This window comes from Podarcis gaigeae (assembly GCF_964106915.1).
Source record: "Podarcis gaigeae genome assembly, chromosome: 12".
In the NCBI taxonomy this organism is placed as follows: domain Eukaryota; kingdom Metazoa; phylum Chordata; class Lepidosauria; order Squamata; family Lacertidae; genus Podarcis; species Podarcis gaigeae.
The window spans coordinates 6,992,702-7,013,705 of NC_139688.1; the positions used below are offsets into that span (position 1 = coordinate 6,992,702).

At 45.1% G+C, this 21,004-nt stretch overlaps 1 protein-coding gene across 50 annotated transcripts in view; it reads left to right on the forward strand.

The window, feature by feature from the left end:
- The window catches only part of OBSCN (obscurin, cytoskeletal calmodulin and titin-interacting RhoGEF), a 265,894-nt gene that overhangs the window by 53,173 nt on the left and 191,717 nt on the right, over positions 1 to 21,004 (forward strand). For 44 of the 50 annotated variants that reach the window (XM_083703814.1, XM_083703862.1, XM_083703817.1 and 41 more), the window contains 14 exons: positions 670 to 951; positions 2,720 to 3,001; positions 4,067 to 4,357; positions 4,901 to 5,191; positions 5,883 to 6,158; positions 7,557 to 7,832; positions 8,549 to 8,824; positions 9,740 to 10,006; positions 11,272 to 11,541; positions 12,838 to 13,104; positions 15,321 to 15,587; positions 16,718 to 16,830; positions 18,971 to 19,124; positions 20,321 to 20,482. In XM_083703814.1, coding sequence (XP_083559940.1) covers positions 670 to 951; positions 2,720 to 3,001; positions 4,067 to 4,357; positions 4,901 to 5,191; positions 5,883 to 6,158; positions 7,557 to 7,832; positions 8,549 to 8,824; positions 9,740 to 10,006; positions 11,272 to 11,541; positions 12,838 to 13,104; positions 15,321 to 15,587; positions 16,718 to 16,830; positions 18,971 to 19,124; positions 20,321 to 20,482 — 3,474 coding nt within the window. The remainder of the gene's footprint in view (positions 1 to 669; positions 952 to 2,719; positions 3,002 to 4,066; positions 4,358 to 4,900; positions 5,192 to 5,882; positions 6,159 to 7,556; positions 7,833 to 8,548; positions 8,825 to 9,739; positions 10,007 to 11,271; positions 11,542 to 12,837; positions 13,105 to 15,320; positions 15,588 to 16,717; positions 16,831 to 18,970; positions 19,125 to 20,320; positions 20,483 to 21,004) is intronic. The other 6 variants (XM_083703861.1, XM_083703819.1, XM_083703831.1 and 3 more) reach the window with 3 other exon arrangements.

Sequence of the window (21,004 nt, forward strand, 5' to 3'; positions counted from 1 at the left end):
AGAATCCGAGACCAGGGAGAAGAGTCGGTGGAAGAAGATTGGAAGAAATTTAAAGTTTATCTACAGAAACATTGTAAAATTAAGGAATGTTAGAAGGAGGCTGGAATGATGTTATGTGGCTTAAGCAGAAATATTATAAAGGATTAAGTAAAAATAGATTGTTAATGGATGAAAGGAGGAAAGGTAAAGTTACATTATATTAAGATAAATTATAGGATAAAAATTGGGAAAGATGGAAAGGATTTGCTGAAATAGCTAACCGAACTAGAATACAAAAAAGGGAGGTGCGAGGAGGTCAAGGAAACAAGCAAATGAAAGATAAGTTATGGGAAGGTTTGTTGTGTTTTTTAATTGTTTCTATTTTTCTGTTTTTCTCTTTTTTATAATTTTTTTTTTCTATTCTCTTCTTTCTTTATTGTGATGTGTTGTCAAGTTTTTGTTTAACTTGGAGTTATCTCTTTCTCTTTTTGTAACATTTAAAACTTTAATAAATATTATTTTTAAAAACACACAAAAAAACAAGAGTTTGACGCTGGAAGATCCATCCTTGTGGATTAAATGATATGTGCATCTATTACCCTGAACAGATGTTACTGGAAGACCTGAAAGTGCCATAAAAAAGGAGTTTGGAGTTACCTATCTTTGCTTGTCCTCTTCTCTCTCCTTCAGCTGCAGAAATTGAGGATGTGTTTGTCAACAAGGAGAAGGTCCAGAAAGAGATCAAGGCTGTTGTTTCAGAGAACGCCTCCATCACCTGTGAGGTGGCCCAGGCCAAGACAGAAGTGAAGTGGTTCAAGGAGGGAAAGCAGATCACCTCCAGCAAGAAATTCAAGGTAGAAGCTGACGGCAAAACCCGGAGGCTGATTGTGCAGCAGGTGGAGAAGAAGGATGCTGGCGAGTACACCTGTGAGTCCGGAAACCAGAAACTAGCCTTCAAAGTCACTGCAACAGGTATTTCATTATAATATATTATACCCTACCATATTTGGGACTGAAAGTGGCAACAGAGGATCTGTATTTTATGCCTGCTGTGTATACATTAAGGTAAAGGTAAAGGTACCCCTGACCATTAGGTCCAGTCGTGACCAACTCTGGGGTTGCGGTGCTCATCTCGCTCTATGGGCCAAGGGAGCTGGCGTTTGTCCGCATACAGCTTCTGCCTCATGTGGCCAGCATGACTAAGCCACTTAAGGCGAACCAGAGCAGTGCACAGAAACGCCATTTACCTTCCCGCTGGAGTGGTACCTATTTATCTACTTGCGCTTTGACGTGCTTTCAAACTGCTAGGTTGGCAGGAGCAGGGACCGAGCAACAGGAGCTCACCCCGCCGCGGGGATTTGAACCGCCAACCTTCTGATCAGCAAGTCCTAGGCTCTGTGGTTTAACCCACAGCGCCACCCGCGTCCCGTGTATACATTAGCTCTCAGCTTAACTGATGATTTAAAATAGTGTTAAAGGAAAGTTTTGTTACTTACCCTGCATGCATCTGAAGTGACTCAAATCGATCAGTTGGCATTTATTCGTTTACTTAACTAAGAATATTTATATACTGCTACGTAGTAGTAAAATGTCTTAGCAGTTTACATGAAATCTCAAAAATATAAATAAAAAGTTTAAAATGATTAAAAGCATTGAAAAATAACTAAAATGAACTGTAAAGGAGATTAAAATGCATCAGCATCTACATGCCCAGATGATCGTGCCTATAATAAAATGTTTTAAGCATGCACTGCAAATGGTACAGCAAAGACACCTGCCTGATGTCAGTCGGCAGGGGATTGCAGTCAGTGAATTTATTGTAAGCATAGGTCTTGCGGGGGAAAGGCACAAAATTCATTACATAGCCATGAAACATAACTCCCAATTCTCACATGACGCATCTGGTTGCAGATGAGCTACAATCCCTACATATTACGAGGTTCAGCTGGTGGAAAAATGCAGCTATTTCTGGATCAGGAAGCCTGAGAATTGTAATTCATGCACATTGGGACACGGGTGGCGCTGTGGGTTAAACCACAGACCCTAGGGCTTGCCGATCAGAAGGTTGGCGGTTTGAATCCCCACGACAGGGTGAGCTCCCGTTGCTCGGTCCCTGGTCCTGCCAACCTAGAAGTTCAAAAGCACGTCAAAGTGCAAGTAGATAAATAGGTACCACTCCAGTGGGAAGGTAAGCGGCATTTCCGTGCGCTGCTCTGGTTCACCAGAAGTGGCTTAATCATGCTGGCCACATGGACCAGAAGCTGTCTGCGGACAAACACTGGCTCCCTTGGCCAATAAAGCGAGATGAGCGCCACAACCCCAGAGTCGGTCACGACTGGACCTAATGGTCAGGGGTCCCTTTACCCTTTACCTTTAACCTACACATTGGATTACTGCAACGTGCTCTATGTGGGGCTGCCCCTGAGGCTGACCAGGAAGCTTCAGGTAGTACAAAATTCAGTGCTTCAACTGCACTCTGGGGCAGAATATTCACATTATATTTTGCCACTGCTGAAATAATTTCATTGTCTACTAATTATCTACTGGACTGAGTTCAAGGTGCTGCTTCTGGTGTACAAAGCCCTATACAGCATGGGGCCAGGATATGGAGCATTTGCTTTATGGTTCTGTGGTACTCATTCTTCTATGAGCCAGATGTTAACCAGAAGTAATAAGTGCCTTAAGAGGGGAAGTAGAGTACTGAATCTTTGCTTGGCTTATTTCTCTACCCTACCACCAGATGGAAAAGCTGAGGATGTGTTTGTCAACAAGGAGAAGGTCCAGAAAGAGATCAAGGCTGTTGTTTCACAGAACGCCTCCATCACCTGCGAGGTGGACCAGGCCAAGACAGAAGTGAAGTGGTTCAAAGATGGGAAGCAGATCACCACCAGCAAGAAATTCAAGGTAGAAGCTGAAGGCAAGACACGGAAGCTGATTGTGCAACAGGTGGAGAAGAAGGATGCTGGCGAGTACACCTGTGAGGCCGCTGGCCAAAAACTCACCTTCAAAGTCATTGCAGCAGGTACTGTGAGACTTGTTCCTGCCACGGGGGTTCAGAAGGTTCAGTCTCCTCTTTCCCTTCTCACCCTTCACCTGTGTCTCCTCAGGCATATTGTTGTTGTTGTTTAGTCGTTTAGTTGTGTCCGACTCTTCGTGACCCCATGGACCAGAGCACACCAGGCACTCCTGTGTTCCACTGCCTCCCGCAGTTTGGTCAAACTCATGCTGGTAGCTTCGAGAACACTGTCCAACCATCTCATCCTTGTCGTTCCCTTCTCCTTGTGCCCTCCATCTTTCTCAACATCAGGGTCTTTTCCAGGGAGTCTTCTCTTCTCCTGAGGTGGCCAAAGTATTGGAGCCTCAGCTTCAGGATCTGTCCTTCCAGTGAGCACTCAGGGCTGATTTTCTTCACAATGGGGAGGTTTGATCTTCTTGCAGTCCATGGGACTCTCAAGAGTCTCCTCCAGCACCATAATTCAGCAAACTGTTGAACTCCAATCTTCCTTGGGTTGCTGTCTGTACTGAGATCCTCATGTCCTAAGCTTGGCACCCAGTGTGGCAGAACTGTACGCTCTGCCCTAAATCCACCTCTGTTCCATTGGCCAGCTCCAAACCTGATCCTCTAAAACTCTTAGCTCTGTATTATCTAAGCCCCTTTCTCAAGTGCCACTATCTATCCTCCAAAGGGGGATTCCCCCCTTTGGTGATATCATGCCTCTTTTGCAGTGGAGGATGGTCTAATTAGGGCAAATGGGATGGTAGACCCACCAACCAACCCAACCAGCCTGCCTCCTTACTCACAACCTTTCTAAGAGGTGACACTGCTTGTCATCTTCATTCTCACTCTAAGTGCTCCCTTTATGGAAGTCAGAAGGGAAGAGGATGGAGAAAAAACTAGAATTATTTGGCTCCTCTGCTGATTTTGTAGGAAGCCAATCTAGGAAGACGCTGCTTCATGGAGCTTTTGTCATGTGTTTTTCTCTTTCTGACTCATCTATGAGCCAGATGTTAGTGGAAAGCCTTGGAGAGCCTTGAAAGGGGAGGTGGAGTTACTGTATGTTTCTTGCTCTCTTCCCCTCCCTCCCAGATGCAAAAGCTGAGGATGTGTTCGTCAACAAGGAGAAGGTTCAGAAAGAGATCAAGGCTGCTGTTTCGGAGACTGCCTCCATCACCTGTGAGGTGGCCCAGGCCAACGCAGAAGTGAAGTGGTTCAAAGACGGGAAGCAGATCACCTCCAGCAAAAAAGTCAAGCTAGAAGCTGAAGGCAAGACCCGGAGGCTGATTGTACAACAGGTGGAGAAGAAGGATGCTGGCGAGTACACCTGTGAGGCCTCTGGCCAAAAACTCACCTTCAAAGTCATTGCAACGGATGCAAAAGGTTTGCATGCCTCTCTTTATGCCCTATTACTTTATATTTAGGGCTGCCTATCCTGCTGACCGGGACGCGGATGGCACTGTGGGTTAAACCAGAGCCTAGGACCTGCCGATCAGAAGGTTGGCGGTTCGAATCCCCGCAACGGGGTGAGCTCCCATTGCTCGGTCCCTGCTCTTGCCAACCTAGCAGTTCAAAAGCACGTCAAAGTGCAAGGAGATAAATAGGAACCACTCTGGGGGGAAGGTAAATGGTGTTTCCGTGCGCTGTTCTGGTTCATGCTGTTCTGGTCATGCTGGCCACATGACCCAGTAGCTGTACACCGGCTCTCTTGGCCATTAAAGCAAGATGAGGGCCGCAACCCCAGAGTCGGCCAGGTCAGGGGTCCCTTTACCTGACCCTTCAAAAAAATTGATGAGCCCTGGATTCTATGACACGCGAAACTATGGTCCTGATGAGATGTTAATAGAAAGCCTTAAAGTGCCATAAAAGGAGAGCTTGAAGTCATCTGTCTTTGCTTGCACCCTTTTCTCCCTCCCCTCGCCACAGTTGCAGAAGTTGAGGATGCCTTTGTCAACAAGGAGAAGGTCCAGAAGGAGATCAAGGCTGCTGTTTCACAGAACGCCTCCATCACCTGTGAGGTAGCCCAGACCAAGACAGAAGTGAAGTGGTTCAAGGAGGGGAAGCAGATCACCTCCAGCAAGAAATTCAAGGTAGAAGCTGAAGGCAAGACCCGGCGGCTGACTGTGCAACAGGTGGAGAAAGAGGATGCTGGTGAATATACTTGTGAGGCCGCTGGTCAAAAGCTCACCTTCAAAGTCATTGCGACAGCTGCTAAAGGTTTGCCTTCTCCCCTTTTATACCTTACTGCTTTACATTTGGGGCTGCCTTTTCCACTGACCAAAGGCCACCCCCCACCCATGACGTTCTCCTCTCACCTTGCCTGCCTATGTTGAAAAAATGCACACCTTGCACTCCAAATTCTGCTAGCTGAGATGGAATAGGAGAGAAGCTCATGTTGGGCATGAAGGGGTAGTTCTTGATACAGTGGTACCTCGGGTTACATACGCTTTGGGTTACATACGCTTCAGGTTACAGACTCCGCTAACCCAGAAATAGTGCTTCAGGTTAAGAACTTTGCTTCAGGATGAGAACAGAAATTGGGCTCTGGCGGCGCGGCAGCAGCAGGAGGCCCCGTTAGCTAAAATGTTGCATCAGGTTAAGAACAGTTTCAGGTTAAGAACGAACCTCCAGAACAAATTAAGTACTTAACCCAAGGTACCACTGTACTCATCATCTCTGTCTTGCTTGGGCACCACTTACTTGTCTAAAGGTGACTTACAAATTATTTTGGGAGAGTGTGAATATTGCTGCAGGCACAGAGTGGCTGAAACTGCAGGTGGGTCTTCTGTGTGATATCCCTGCTGTTAGTGTTTTACTGAGTTCCCATATAAAATGGAGCTTAGAGTTATTGATCTTTGCTTATCCTATATTCTCCCACCCTCTACCCTCCACCTTGCCACATTTGCAGAAGTTGAGGACGCATTTGTCAACAAGGAGAGGGTCCAGAAGGAGATCAAGGCTGTTGTTTCAGAGAACGCCTCCATCACCTGTGAGGTAGCCCAGGCCAAGACAGAAGTGAAGTGGTTCAAGGATGGGAAGCAGATCACCTCCAGCAAGAAATTCAAGGTAGAAGCTGAAGGCAAGACCCGGCGGCTAATTGTGCAGCAGGTGGAGAAAGAGGATGCTGGCGAGTACACCTGTGAGGCCGGAAACCAGAAACTGGCCTTCAAACTTAATGTTCCAGGTAAGAATGAGAGATGGTCTTCCCAAGACCAGGATCCCTACAGGCTGGTGGTTTATTGAGGGTGTATTCTACAACATATTATTAATGCACTAATAGAACATTAGTAGTAGATAACTACTGAACCATCCACATACTATATCATTTTGTATTATTATTTCAGTTTATTAGCTGCTCTTCACCATTGGAGCTCAGGTCGGGTTACAACAATTTAAAATTTGATATAAAAAATAGTTAAAACAAGTGACGGTCATAGTAATTAATGTCAACTTACTAGTTTGTCTGTGATGGTTCCTCAGTGTTATTGCATTGATGCCTTCTGTAGGGGCACGCTTGCACTCTACCTCAACAAAAGAGGGACCGAAAATAAACCAGAAATAACATCAGTATTGGAGGTTTCATGAAGGGTCTGGCAAATGAACTTTTAATGCCATCTCAGACTACATTTTCCAGAATTCTTAGCAGGAAGGCGACACAATAATTTCTGCTACAGGCCTGCACAACCTATATTACCTGTCTAAGTGAAAACAGCCATGTGCAATGGCCTCTCAGAGCTCACAGAGCAGTTTGAAGTGGTAATGTTGGGCACCTCTAGACAACATGTTTATTGAGCATTCATCCTGGTTTGTTTTCAGGGAGGTTAGATGATACTGGCTTTTTAATGAGCATTCATTCTGATTTGTCTGTGTGGAGGTTAGATGGTGTTGCATCAAAGCAAGTGTTAATCCCACACTTTCCAGCTCATTTCATCATCATCATCATCATCATCATCATCATCATCATCATCAATTTATTATTTATACCCCGCCCATCTGGCTGAGTTTCCCTAGCCATTCTGGGCGGCTCCTAATCGAGTGTTAAAAACAATACAGCATTAAATATTAAAAACTTCCCTAAACAGGGCTGCCTTCAGATGTCTTTTAAAGATAGGATAGCTGCTTATTTCCTTCACATCCGAAGGGAGGGTGTTCCACAGGGCGGGCGCCACTACCGAAAAGGCCCTCTGTCTGGTTCCCTGTAACCTCACTTCTCGCAATGAGGGAACCGCCAGAAGGCCCTCTGCGCTGGATCTCAGTGTCCGGGCTGAACAATGGGGGTGGAGATGCTCCTTCAGGTATACAGGACCGAGGCCGTTTAGGGCTTTAAAGGTCAGCACCAACATTTTGAATTGTGCTCAGAAACTTACTGGGAGCCAATGCAGATTTCTCAGGACCAGTGTTATGTGGTCCTGGCGAGAAATGTGGTCATTTCTCTTAGCACAAAAAGTTCAATCTTTAATTGCACTCCCTAAATTTGTTGGTATGTGATTGAATCCCACCCCAAACAGCAACAATCTGGCAGCCCCTGCTGACGCTAATTCCTCGCCGACAGATGCTCAGTTACTTTTCCTCTATGTTCCAGAGGTTGCAGATATATTTGTCAAAAAGGAGAAGGTGCAGAAGGAGGTCAAGGCTGTCCTGAAGGAGAGTGCTGCTTTGGTCTGTGAGGTGGCCACTTCCGATACCCAGGTGAAGTGGTACAAAGATGGGAAGCCCCTCAGTACTAGCAAAAAAATCAAGGTGGTCTCTGATGGCACCTCCCGGAAGCTGGTATTGGAGCAGGTGGAGAAGAATGATGCAGGGAACTACACATGTGAAGCTTCTGGCCAGAAACTGATTTTCAAGGTTGAAGCAGTAGGTAAGCTCCCTTTCCCTCTGCAGGAGGAAAAAAACAGTAACAGGATGCAATCCTAAAGTGATATGATTGTTGGAATGGGGGAGAATTTTAACTCAGTTCATCTCTAAAGGTGAACCTACCTAATTTAAATTTCATTTGAGGTTCTCTAGAGCAGGGGTCAGCAAACTTTTTCAGCAGGGGGCCGGTCCACTGTCCCTCAGACCTTGTGGGGGGCCAGACTATATTTTGAAGGGGAAAAAAATGAACAAATTCCTATGCCCCACAAATAACCCAGAGATGCATTTTAAATAAAAGGACACATTCTACTCATGTAAAAACACACTGATTCCTGGACCGTCTGCGGGTCAGATTTAGAAGGCGATTGGGCAGGATCTGGCACCCAGGCCTTAGTTTGCCTACCCATTTTTCTAGAGCAGGGGTCAGCAAACTTTTTCAGCAGGGGGCCGGTCCACTGTCCCTCAGACCTTGTGGGGGGCCGGACTATATTTGGAGGGGGAGAGAATGAATTCCTATGCCCCACAAATAACCCAGAGATGCATTTTAAATAAAAGGACACATTCTACTCATGTAAAAACACACTGATTCCCAGACCGTCTGCGGGCCGGATTTAGAAGGTGATTAGGCTGGATCCGGCCCCCGGGCCTTAGTTTGCCTACCCATGCTGTAGAGTTTTGGAGAACCTGGAAGTTCTTATGCATGGCATTTACCAATTGCAGAGCCCGAGGCAAAATTCGAAAGGAAAGTTCCCCAAGAGAAGCCGATCGTTGTTCAGGAGGAAAAGAGCATCACTCTGTCAACTTCAGTGGTGCCTGAAGATGCCGAAGTCAAATGGCTCAAAGACGGAATTGAGATCAAAGCCAGCAAGAAGTATGAGATGAAAAAAGACGGGGCTTCTAGGACCTTGACTGTGAAGGTGGCCGATGTCAAAGATACTGGTGTGTACATGTGTGAAACCAAGAGTGATCAGCAACAGTTCCAACTCCAGGTCCAAGGTGAGGAACACATCTCAGTATTAGCCAGAAAAGATTTTGCCCTCCCGGGCGCCAAATGCTATGCCTTACAAGCCGAACCCAACCTATTTAAATGTTCTGCAGTTTGCAAGCCCAGCTCAATCTAAACTTGACGGCAATGAAAGCCAGGCTTGTTGTTGTTTAGTCGTGTCCGACTCTTCATGACCCCCTGGACCAGAGCACGCCAGGAACTCCTGTCTTCCACTGCCTCCCGCAGTTTGGTCAGACTCATGCTGGTAGCTTCGAGAACACTGTGTTTTTCTTTACAGCATTGGACTTTCCTTTCCCTTCCAGGCATATCCGCAACTGAGTGACCTTTTGGCTTTGGCCCAGCCGCTTCATCAGCTCTGAGTCTACCCCAACCCAAACCCCACATCTTTTGCCCAATGAATCGTGGCTGCTTTCACCATTTCATCCTCAGTTTCCCATTCCAGAATTAGTTTATGCATCTTAGAAATCAACTCAGAAATCTTCTGAAGACTCCCTTTAAAAATTAGAGCTTTGCTCTTTTAAAAAAAACCCACTTCCTATATCTTTCTTAAACAGTTCACAGACTTGGTACCCTACTCCTCCTATTGCTTAGTGTGGACTTGCTGAGCTGCGGAACCTGATACTTTGAGAACTGCTTGTTAAGCATAACACGCAAGGGAAGATGCCAAAACTGAAGGAGTTGTTCCTAACTGATATGTTAAATTCAATTTACAAGTTGTTAAATACCATTGACATTAGGTTTTTAAATTGTTATCCTTTAGGCCTGCTGAAATAATATCAGAGTGGAAGTTGTCCCAAATCCAGTTCCATTGTTTCCTGGTTATTTCTTGACCCAAACCTCACACCCATTTTCTCATACATGTATGTGTGCTGACGTATTTTCTGTTCCACTCAATTTAACTGCAGAAGTCCCAGTGAAGTTTGCAAAGAAGCTGGAACCCGTTAAAGCTGAGATTGGAGGGACCCTGACTCTGAGTTGTGAACTAAGCCAAGCTGGGGGCAAAGTTGTCTGGCGCAAGGATGGAGTGGAGCTCAAAGCAAGCAAGCACTACCAGTTGCGTGAGACGGGCGAAAAGCGTATCCTGGTCATAACTGGCCTCCGGGCAGAAGACAAGGGGGATTATTGCTGTGAAACCAAGGATGACAAGTGCAGCATTCATGTCAGCCCCACAGGTATAATAATAATAATAATAATAATAATAATAATAATAATAATAATAATAATTCATAATAATAATAATAAATTTATTATTTATCCCCCACCCATCTGGTTGGGTTTCCCCAGCCACTCTGGGCGGCTTCCAACAGAATATTAAAATACAATAACCTATTAAACATTAAAAACTTCCCTAAACAGGGCTGCCTTCAGATGTCTTCTAAAAGTCTGGTAGTTGTTTTTCTCTTTGACATCTGGTGGGAGGGCATTCCACAGGGCGGGCGCCACCACCGAGAAGGCCCTCTGCCTGGTTCCCTGTAACTTGGCTTCTTGCAGAGAGGGAACCGCCAGAAGGCCCTCGGCGCTGGACCTCAGTGTCCGGGCAGAACGATGGGGGTGGAGACACTCCTTCAGGTATACTGGACCAAGGCTGTTTAGGGCTTTAAAGGTCAGCACCAACACTTTGAATTGTGCTCGGAAATGTATGGCTCTGGGTTCAGGTCTTTGTGGCAGGAACATACATTCCAAGGTGTTGTCAGTAGCTGATCCAGAGATGGGCACCCAAAGGTCCATTGTCAGGGATGGGAGTCTGCTGAGGGTAGGGCTACCCAATGTGGTGGCCTCTAGGAGTTTTGGACTACAACTCCCATCAACCCTATGCTAGCTGAGGTTGATGGGGGTTGTAGTCCTAAACCATATGGAGGGCATCATGTTGGCTACCCCTGGCTTGGGGGATGTTCTGAAAGCAAAGCTGTGTCTCTCAAGGGGTTCTGGATCTGCTCAGACCACCTACAAGGGAGGATGGCATTGCAATGGTAAAGAAGAAGCATAGTAGGCGGTGGTGCAAGAGGCATGTTATGGTCCTGCATGAGGACCATATGTATGTTCAAGTATGGGAAGGCGTGGTCCAGAGCTACATGCCAGCTGAGCAAGCACATGTTTCCCACCTCAAGTTGGCCAAGATGACATTAATAAGGGGTGCCTATTTAGGGGAACTTTGACACAGATGAGAAGAAGAGGTGAATGTTCAATTATGAAGGGCTGTAGGGCGTTTGCTTTGCATGCAGAAGATCCCAGGTTCATTCCTTCTGTAGGCAGGATTAGGAATGTCATATGAGTCTGAAACCCTGAAGTCCTGCTGCCGTCCAGGATGCACAATGTCTAGCTAGATGGATCAGTGCACTGACCCCAGGATAAGAGGATGTCCAATGTGCCTTTATTCTATATGCATAGCTGAATGCGCTGCATTATTATGACAATTAATCACCATCTCCTCCCCCAGTTCCTAGGCTGGTGAAGTTTGTCAAAGGCCTCCACAACATAGTAGCTGAAGAAGGCAAAGAGGCCGTTTTCAAATGCGTTGTCTCCCCCAGCGACGCCGCTGTCACGTGGAGTCGGAACGGAACCAAAATCGAAGCCAGTAAAAAATATGTCATATCCCAGGAGGACTCAAACCATAGCCTCACCATCACTGACTTGACTCTGAAAGACTCCGCTGCAATCTCAGCAGAAGCAGAAGGAGTAGAGAGCAAAGCAACCCTCAAAGTGGAAGGTGAGAGGTGGAAAGTAGCAAAGAATGTCCACCACTAGGTGGATTTTACAAGGCTGCAACTAAGCATGTAGCAGATGGAGACAGAATGGACTTCTGTGTTCTGTTTCTGGATGTAAAAGAGAACGGGGGGTGGGTGGGGGAGAGGGAAAACACGATTTGCAAGTGGAAATCTAGTACACCAGGAAAAGAAGTTCTAGCAAGCCCTTTCCCTGTGGTGGCAGTTTCCTACTTGTAGGGAGGTTTTATGCAGGAGAAAAATTAAAAATAGCATTCCAGACCTGCAGTCTGAAATGGTATTGTCCATTCTGTCCCCTTTGGTGATCTCCTTCTACCGGTCAACAATAGAAAGTGTCCTTTCATACTGCATCACGGTGCTGGTTTGACATCATCTGATAGATGCTTACAGAGGGTGGTGAATACAGCACAAGATATTATGGGCTGTCCCGTGAATCCGCTGGATGAAATAGCGGAAGAACGTTGCCTCAGGAGAGTGAGGAAAATTCTCAGGGATGATTCACACCCTGGCCGGCACTTTCTTGATCTCCTGCCCTCGGGCAGAAGATATAGAAGCAGGATTAGACACACCAAGAGGGTAAAGAACAGCTTCTATCCGTGGGCTGTTAGGCTGCTGAATGAAAAGATAACAACAGGGCAACTGACTTTTGGGTTTGGTGGGTGTGCGTCAATAGAATGTTGCATTTTTCATTCCGCTAGATAAACATAACATAGGGTTGCCATATTTCAAAAAGTGAAAATCCAGACACAAAAGTTGTTGGGGGATGGGGAGCAGCAACCCTTACATTACTTAGTAGGTAATATACAAAGGAGCTTATGTCAAACGTTCCCCCCCTTCTGCTTAACCGTGTCTACAAGGTAAAGGGACCCCTGACTGTTAGGTCCAGTTGCAGACGACTCTGGGGTTGCGGCACTCATCTCACTTTATTGGCCGAGGGAGCCGGTGTACAGCTTCCGGGTCATGTGGCCAGCATGACTAAGCCACTTCTGGCGAACCAGAGCAGCGCACGGAAACGCCGTTTACCTTCCCACCGGAGTGGTACCTATTTATCTACTTGCACTTTGATGTGCTTTCGAACTTCTAGGTGGGCAGGAGCTGGGACTGAACAACGGACGCTTACCCCGTCGCGGGGATTCGAACCTCCAACCTTCTGATTGGCAAGTCCTAGGCTCAGTGGCTTAGACCACAGCGCCACCCACGTCCCACTATAACCGTGCCTAATTGTAGCCATTTCCAAAGCTCTCCCAACAATTTTGCATTTGTGTCTTTGTTGCCTGTAGAGACGCCAGTATCATTCGTGAAGAAACTGGAAGCCAGAATTGTTGAGGAGAAGGAGATGGTGACTCTGGAAGTAGAGCTATCAAAGCCAACCACAGAGGTGAAATGGATGAAGAACGGCAGCTTGCTCCATCCAGGTGACAACATGGAGATCAAGGCCGAAGGGACAAAGCACAGCCTGGTGATTAAGAGTGCTGCCTGCGGGGACCGTGGCTATTACTCCTGCGAGACTCTCCATGACAAGACCCAGGCAAAAATAGCTGTGGAAAGTGAGTCAGGGATGGTTAGATGCCTTCACTTGTGGGTGTTTGCTTTTTTGCAAATGCAGCGCTTACCTCCTCAAATGCAATGAGCACTGGAACAAAAAAAACAATTAAAGGAAGCTTTTAAAATGAGACAGAAAAGTATCCAAAGCAGAGACACAAAAGATAACCTAGCCATGAGTCTGCCTGGGATTTGGTGGAAAAAACCACAAAATCTCCAGCTCCACAGGCTCCTTCAGTATAAGGTGGTTCCTTAATTCATGGTAAAAGCAGTCACATGACTAGGGATGGGAGAGAAATTCGATTACGTTCACATTTAAAGGTAAACCTACAAAATCTACCGTTTCTGAAACCAAACACAGCTGTCATTTGGGAAATTCACACTTCTCTGGCTTTTACAGTCCAGTTCTCCAGCCAAGAAATGCACACAAAAAAGGATAACATGGATAACTAGGATAACATGTGCATAAAAATGTATATATGGGTGAAAATATTTCAAAATCTGTTATATTAGGGGAAATTGCTTTGCAAAATGTGTACATTAGGGGAAATTGCACACAGACATGTGCCCATCTGGAGAAATCCGCATGACCTTTTTCAAAAATATCATTCAATAAAATTGCAAACCAATGTAGAGAACTGAACTTAAGACTGGAAAAATGAGGAAAGGAAAGAGGCTGGAACTGACAGATTTGCCGATCCTTCCACATCACTGCATGGTCCACGCCCTCCATATTTTCATTATGTGAGTTTGGTCATGTTAACTGTTCCACCAATCTCAGTGAATCAGACTGGGTTCCTTAACAAAAAGCTTTTTTTTTTTTTTGCCTCTGTTTCCCTGCTGTACTGCAGGGCAAACATTCACTTGGGCAGTGCTTGTGTGTGGAGTTGGTGCTTTTGCTAATCCCTTCCCCAGCAGCTCTTCCTCAAAATAACCTTAGTATGCCTACAAGCACATTCCCCAGCCCTGAGTGATGGAATATCCACTGACCCAGTCCAAAGGTCATCCCTATAACTGGTATGATGGAATTTTTTTGGTGGCGGGGTGGGGAGGGGAAGAGTTGTCCTGCAAACTCTGAAGCTTAAGGGAGTAGAATATCAGAAAAGGGGCCCTGAACTGACAGGTGTACATTTGGTCAAAAGATTTCTAGACCTGTTCCACACATCACATGACATCATACCTGGTTCCCCAGTGAGTATACCTGTGTGATGCACATATTTCTTCCATTTACACGGTTGTGTTTTTCGGCCTAGTTGTAGCGACTTAGGTGTACATCTAACACACGTAAGTGTGTGAATCAGCCATTAAGCATTTGCAAGAACTCTTACCTGGGTGTTGACTGTGTTTGTTCGTGAGGATGATTTCCATCTGTGCTGTTTGTTATGTATATAATTGAATGCCTCAATACATGCTGCTCATCACTAATAATAGACCACCAGAAAGCAGCAATACCTGTGTCTGCAGAAGTCCTATTGTAGTGCCCAATGCGAGTCAACAGCCTATGGGTATAAGTCACACTCACTTTTATAGAAGAGGGAGACATAGATTAGAAGTATTAGGTTTACCCTTTGAATCTGTTTGACTTACCTTGAGCAAAAATGTGCATATTATTTTGGGGTGTTTTGAAAGCATTCATCGTATGCATTTTGGAAGTTCAGAATTATGAAATGCCCCATTCCAATAGGTTTCCAGAATGTTAGGGATCCAAATATCAAATACCACAGAACCTAGATAATAGACTTCTGAATATTTGGAAACAGAGACATTAGAAATTATGAAGTCTAGACTGTGAGAGGTTTCAAAATAAAACAACACCACTATACCATACTTTCTTTGCTTGCAGAGAAGCAAGGTGGGAATCTCCCATGGGAGTCTTGCTCAGTGGTGTATTTAGCTTAATTATTAATCCAGGAAGGTTTATGGGTATTTTCCAAGAAAGGTTAATCATGTATGCTTAGGTAAAAGACAGAATATTCTTTATTTTGTCCCGACAGTAAGAACATAAGCACACAAGAAAACTGGTGTGCTTAATTTTCTCCTGCCTACCCAGTCCAGCACTCTAGCAGTCAAATGCCTCTGGAAATTTTGAATCACTTGCTAGTTGAATCCTTGGTGCAGTTTCCAGATGGGCACGCCACTTAAATGGGAAGAATGATAAGCCTGGGAATCTTACTTTGGCCCAGACACATCTAATTCTTTGTGATACTGCTTTGTTCCCAAGCGAGACCCATCAAACTGGTGAAAGGCCTTCAGCCAATAGATACCCATGAGGGGCAGTCTGCTACATTCGAGGTGGAGCTGTCACACGAGAACGTGGAAGTTACCTGGATGAAGGATGGCATGAGGCTGAAAGCCAAGGACAACTGTTGCATTAGTGTCCAGGGGAAGAAGCATTCACTGACTCTTTCATCCCTTGAAATTGAGGACTCGGGCCTTGTTGCCTTCAAGGCTGAAAGTCTTCACACAACCGGCAGACTTAATGTGAAAGGTAGGCATTCAGATCTTGGATGTCTTGGTTGTGCAATCCTGTTCGTTGGGTGCATGAGACACATCTCCAAAGCACAGGGCCTACTGGCTTTTTATTGAGCATCAGTTCCATTCAAACATTTTGCTGACCACAACATGAACCGCCAATAGAAGCATGCGGTAGGGTGTGCCTAGCAACCACAGGAGTCCCATCCCCAGGTCAGCCCAGAGGTTGCTGGCAAACCCTTTGTTATGTACTGAGCTTGGATCCTAGAAGGCAGCAACCTGATTGGCCTGCAGGAACAGCCCAATCAGGTTCCAGGAGGAAGTGAATCAGCAACCTGATTGGCCTGCAGGAACAGCCCAATCAGGCTCCAGGAGGGGAATTGAATCAGCCAATCTCACGGGACCCATTGTGTAAATAATGTATATATAGCCAGAGGTTTTAGGGGAAAGCACTCACTCACTGTTTACCATGAGCTGAAATAAAGAGCATGAAATCAACACTCAACTCTGAGTATATTTCACCCTTCCTTGTGATAGCTAGGTAACTGCAATACTGCAATACCTCTGGGACTGCTTCTTCCCATATGAACTGTCCCGGGCTCTGCAATCATAATCTGAGACCCTTCTTTGTGTGCCTCCTCCTCAAGAGGTCCAGAGGGTATCAACGTGAGAACAGGCCTGTTCTGCGGTGGCTCCCCATTTGTGGAATGCTCTCTCCAGGGAGACCTGCCTAGTGCCTTCCTTACATATCTTTAGGTGTCAGATAAAAACATTTCTCTTCAACCAAGCATTTGGCTGATTAACAATCTATTGGGTTTTAAAATGTGCTGGCAGGGGTTATTGGTTTGTGTTTGTTTCACTATGTGTTTTCTATTTTTCTGTTGTGAACCACCCCGAGATTTTTGGATGAAATAATAATAATAATAATAATAATAATAATAATAATAATAATAATCTGCCCTGGGATCCTTGGATGAAGGACATTTTATTATTATTATTATTATTATTATTATGCCTGATTGTGGTGTGGTGTGGTTCTCTTTCACTGGCAGAATTATTATTATTATTATTATTATTATTATTATTATTATTATTATTATTATTATTATCTGCTACTACTACCATTGTTGTTTTTATTTTTGGCAGAACGGCCCGTGAAAATAATTAAACCTTTGCAAGACATTAATGCTCAGAACAAGGATGAAGTAACCTTCGAATGTGAACTTTCCAGGCCTAATGCAGATGTCAAGTGGCGTAAGGTGCTGAATTTACTTGTCATGTGATTTTTCCTACCTTAAGGAAATGGGGTCTGATGTGTCACATGGACTGTTCCGTTGCAGAAAGTTCAGGGTGTTGTGTAGTATTTGTGTTTACTTACAAATATGTAGCTTGAACATAGGTGCTTAGCACCCCAACAGATATCCAAAAATATTGCAAAGCTCCAACTCAGCTTTCTGACCCTCAATCTTTCTCAGTTTGAGCTGCCTGTTTAAGCATTTTTACACAGACAGCTTGATGATTTCCCACCCAGCCAAGGGATGGCGAAAGACACACTCGCTTCTAGAACAGCTGCTAGCTATTGTCAAAGGCAGCCAATCTTCATAAAATAGGGAGCAACTTAGCCAGAAAAAATTACAAGTCCACGCATACCTGATATGCATCAAGCAACATACATAGATGGAAAACCCATCTGCAAAAAATGCAGAACTGGGAATCACTGATTCATTAAGAGACCCCCAAACGTCTTTCAGCTCAAGCTCACCATCCCACAACAGTAATAATCAGAGCAAGACTGGACATTCAGAAGCACTGAAACATTGCACTAAATTGTATTACAAGAACCTCATTCCTCTTGGAAATGTATGACACAGTTTCTCCTCTTGCGTGTCAAGGTCCCCAAGACACCCCCAATAAAACACAGTTGACACAAGATTTTAGTTTTAAAGTTTTGGGCATAATTTTGGCCACAACTTTATTAAAATTACAAGTGATGTGAGTGGTTGCTTAGGCGTTGGTTGCGACTATCTGGGGACAGACTGACATTCGTGTTGGAAAACTAGCCCCCTCAGGAGAGGCTGGCCCCCCTCTCAGGTTCCCAGGGCTTGTTTACCGGTGATCTACCCTGGCTGGCATCCCCGCAAATCCAGGGAGATCTTGATAGGCGACATCTCCCAGCGTGGAAGATGCACACCCCCTTTGCTCCTTGCATACCAGCAGGAGAAAGAAAATAGCCAGAAAGTCTATTACATTTCTACGGTTTATTTCTGACTTTACAGCTGTACAAAAACATGTCCGTTTCATTCAGTCTCCTCCAAGCAACTCAGTAAGACTTTCTTCACATGCGCAACAGGAAGGTCTCATATTACACACAGAACAAAGCCCTGTGAACCGCCCTGCGAATTCTTTCCCAGGACTAGCCAAATCATGTGATGTAAACATCGAGCTACTAGTTTGCAGCTGCGTTGTACTCATATCCCAACCATTCGCCCGCTTGCGAAGTCAGTAAACATTTTGGGGAGAGAGACAGGACTGGGAACCATGCCTCACCTCTCCCCAAATGCTCCCAGGGGCTCTTGCATGGCCCTAGCCCCTTGACAGGGGTTTGGACAGAAGTACGGCGAGCCCCTGGGCTCCTTTAATGGAAAACCCTTGCAGCAGCAGCATTTTGGAGGGGCAGGCACAGCCAATCCATGCCCCTCCACCAACCAACTCCTAAATCAATGCCTAACTGCAACCTTACAAGTTGTGATAATTTGCTACGCAGTAGGCAAAAACCAAATGGCACCAGCCAATCAATCAGATGGACAAAATTCCTACTGGGCCCCTGCCCCAAAAGCAGATGACCCCATGACTGGGATAGCAAGGTCAAGCGAACAACCTGAAAATAGGGAGGGAGGGTGATCCGATGCATGCAGCGAAACGAGGAAGCTCAACACTGTGCGCAGGGTATTTAAAAGCTATGGCTGTCAATCACGAAATGGCAACATTTAAATCTCCCCAGCAACAGCAAATTCAGTGAAATGGTGGCCAATTCTATTCCTGCCCAGTGTCTTGTTAGCCCCCACCGCAACACGAAGGAGAACACGCTTTGTTCTTGTTGGCATATTCACATGACAAGCGCTGCTCGTTCTCAAATCTGACATTGACTTTCTAGAGTCAGTGGCATCTTTCTTAGGAACACAATGGCAGTTATTAAATTCTGGCAAATCTCCAATGGGGCCTCAGGTGTGAATTATATCCTGTCCAAATAGAGTTTTGTGGATCTTGAATGAAAGTATTATAGTACCTTCAAACAGCGGAATACTTTCTTGTTCCACACTGATTTTGGTGAGACAAAACCACTGTCGTTAAGAAACTTGGTGAGTCTGTTAAAACCTGATTTGGACTTCTTCCTTTTAGGATGGAATCGAGCTTCGGCCAAATAAAAAAATTGCAGTCTTTGCACGAGGGACCACGAGAAGCCTCACAATTCACAAATGTGAATTTGAAGACAAAGGGACATATATGTGCGATGCTGTTGATGACAAGAGCTCAGCTACTTTGGTGGTCCATGGTATGTTTCAGGGAGAGGAACAACAATCTTTTGCTTTCCAAATAATTTTGCCTAAAACGCTGCCCAGTCATCAGGCCGATTCACATGTGTATTTATTAAGATTTCATTACTGCTGCATCAGGTGGTGCCTTGCAAGTGAGAAGGAGGACGGATAAAGGTCACAGGTAGAATGTTTGTGTTGCTCAGTGACCTGGTACTCTAGGGTTGCAGTGCTCATCTCGCTTTATTGGCCGAGGGAGCCGACGTACAGCTTCCGGGTCATGTGGCCAGCATGACTAAGCCACTTCTGGCGAACCAGAGCAGCTCACGGAAACGCTGGAGTGGTACCTATTTATCTACTTGCACTTTGACGTGCTTTTGAACTGCTAGGTTGGCAGGAGCAGGGACCGAGCAACTGGAGTTCACCCCGTCACGGGGATTCGAACCGCCGACCTTCTGATCGGCAAGCCCTAGGCTCTGTGGTTTAAACAGCACCACCCGTGTCCCGACTCACAGTGCCTCCCTACTCATAGCTAAAAGAAAAAAGAGGAAGGGCTGGCAGATATAATAAGAGACAAGTCTAATTAGACAGTTAGGAAAGAATGGGAGTACCTAAGTAAATATTTGATAAGTCAAGGTTCAGAAGTAAAGACCTGGTTGTGTCTAGAATAACTCTGCAAAAGTAAAAAAAAAACCTCCCTGATACCAAGATGAGGGATGCACTGAAATACAGATAAGTTAGTTTCAATTAGGAATAACAAACTGTTGTGAGACTGACGGAAGCCCAAAGAACAAAAAACATGAAAAAATGAAATATTTAAGAAATGTCAGTTTATTAGGAAAATGGATGACACGGAAGAGGTAATTTTTTAAAATGTATGTGTTTGATCTGTAAAGTATTAGTTTAATAATGAATGACTTAATGTTGTTTTATTTATTATTTTCTTTTTTCTTTATTAAGACTTAACTGTATCGGTGTATGATATTTATTTATGTTTCCGTTTTTCTTTTTCTCTTTTCTTCTTTTTTTTTGTAACCTTTCTTCATTTCTTTTTTCTTTTTCAAGTTTGTAAGTTTTGATTTGTACATATTTGCAATAAAAAGAGGAAGGACAGAGGAGCAGGTCAAAAGGAACATGTTTCGCCTGGGTGCAACTTATACCAGAAGTCAGTAGGAGCAAATATCTTCCAGTAAAATACCTCTTTGTAACCCCTTAGCCCGAGATATCAAGATAGTGAAGCCACTGGAAGACGTGGAGGTGAGCGAGAAAGAGAGTGCTTCCTTCACCTGCGAGATTTCACATGACGAGGTTGAAACCCAGTGGTTCAGCAACGAAAACAAGATCCGGGCCGGAGAAAACATCAGGTTGCGTCAGGACGGTAGGAAAGGGGACAGCCGATGAGTGGAAACATTGGGTTTGTTTTCTTGTTGGAATGGCACGTGGGGGAAGACCAGTGGAAAGCAAGTCTCAGTTGTTTAGGTCTCTTGCATAACTAAAGCTTGATAGCAGACCTTCAGATCACATGCATATCAGTTATACAGTGGACGTTCGTGTTATGTACTGAAGTTCTCACCCTGGGCCAGCAGGGGGATACTGTAGATAGTTTTCACTCAGGTCCACATATGCAAAAAAGGGATTGAAAGTGACGTTCAGTGATTGGATAGTTACAGAAAATGGTTACAGTTGCGTTGTACTGGAGCTCTATATAAGCAGGCTGGCTGAACCCTTCAGTTCAGTTCTGTTCTGGCCTGTGAATAAACAAGAGCTGTTTGAAGAATCGCTGTGTCGTCTGATATGTTCACCCACAACATAACAGTTCGGGTTGCAAATGTGATCTGTGTAGGATGCATGTTCGCAACCCGCAGTGGCATGGGTTGCAATTTGGCGCTTCTGCACATGC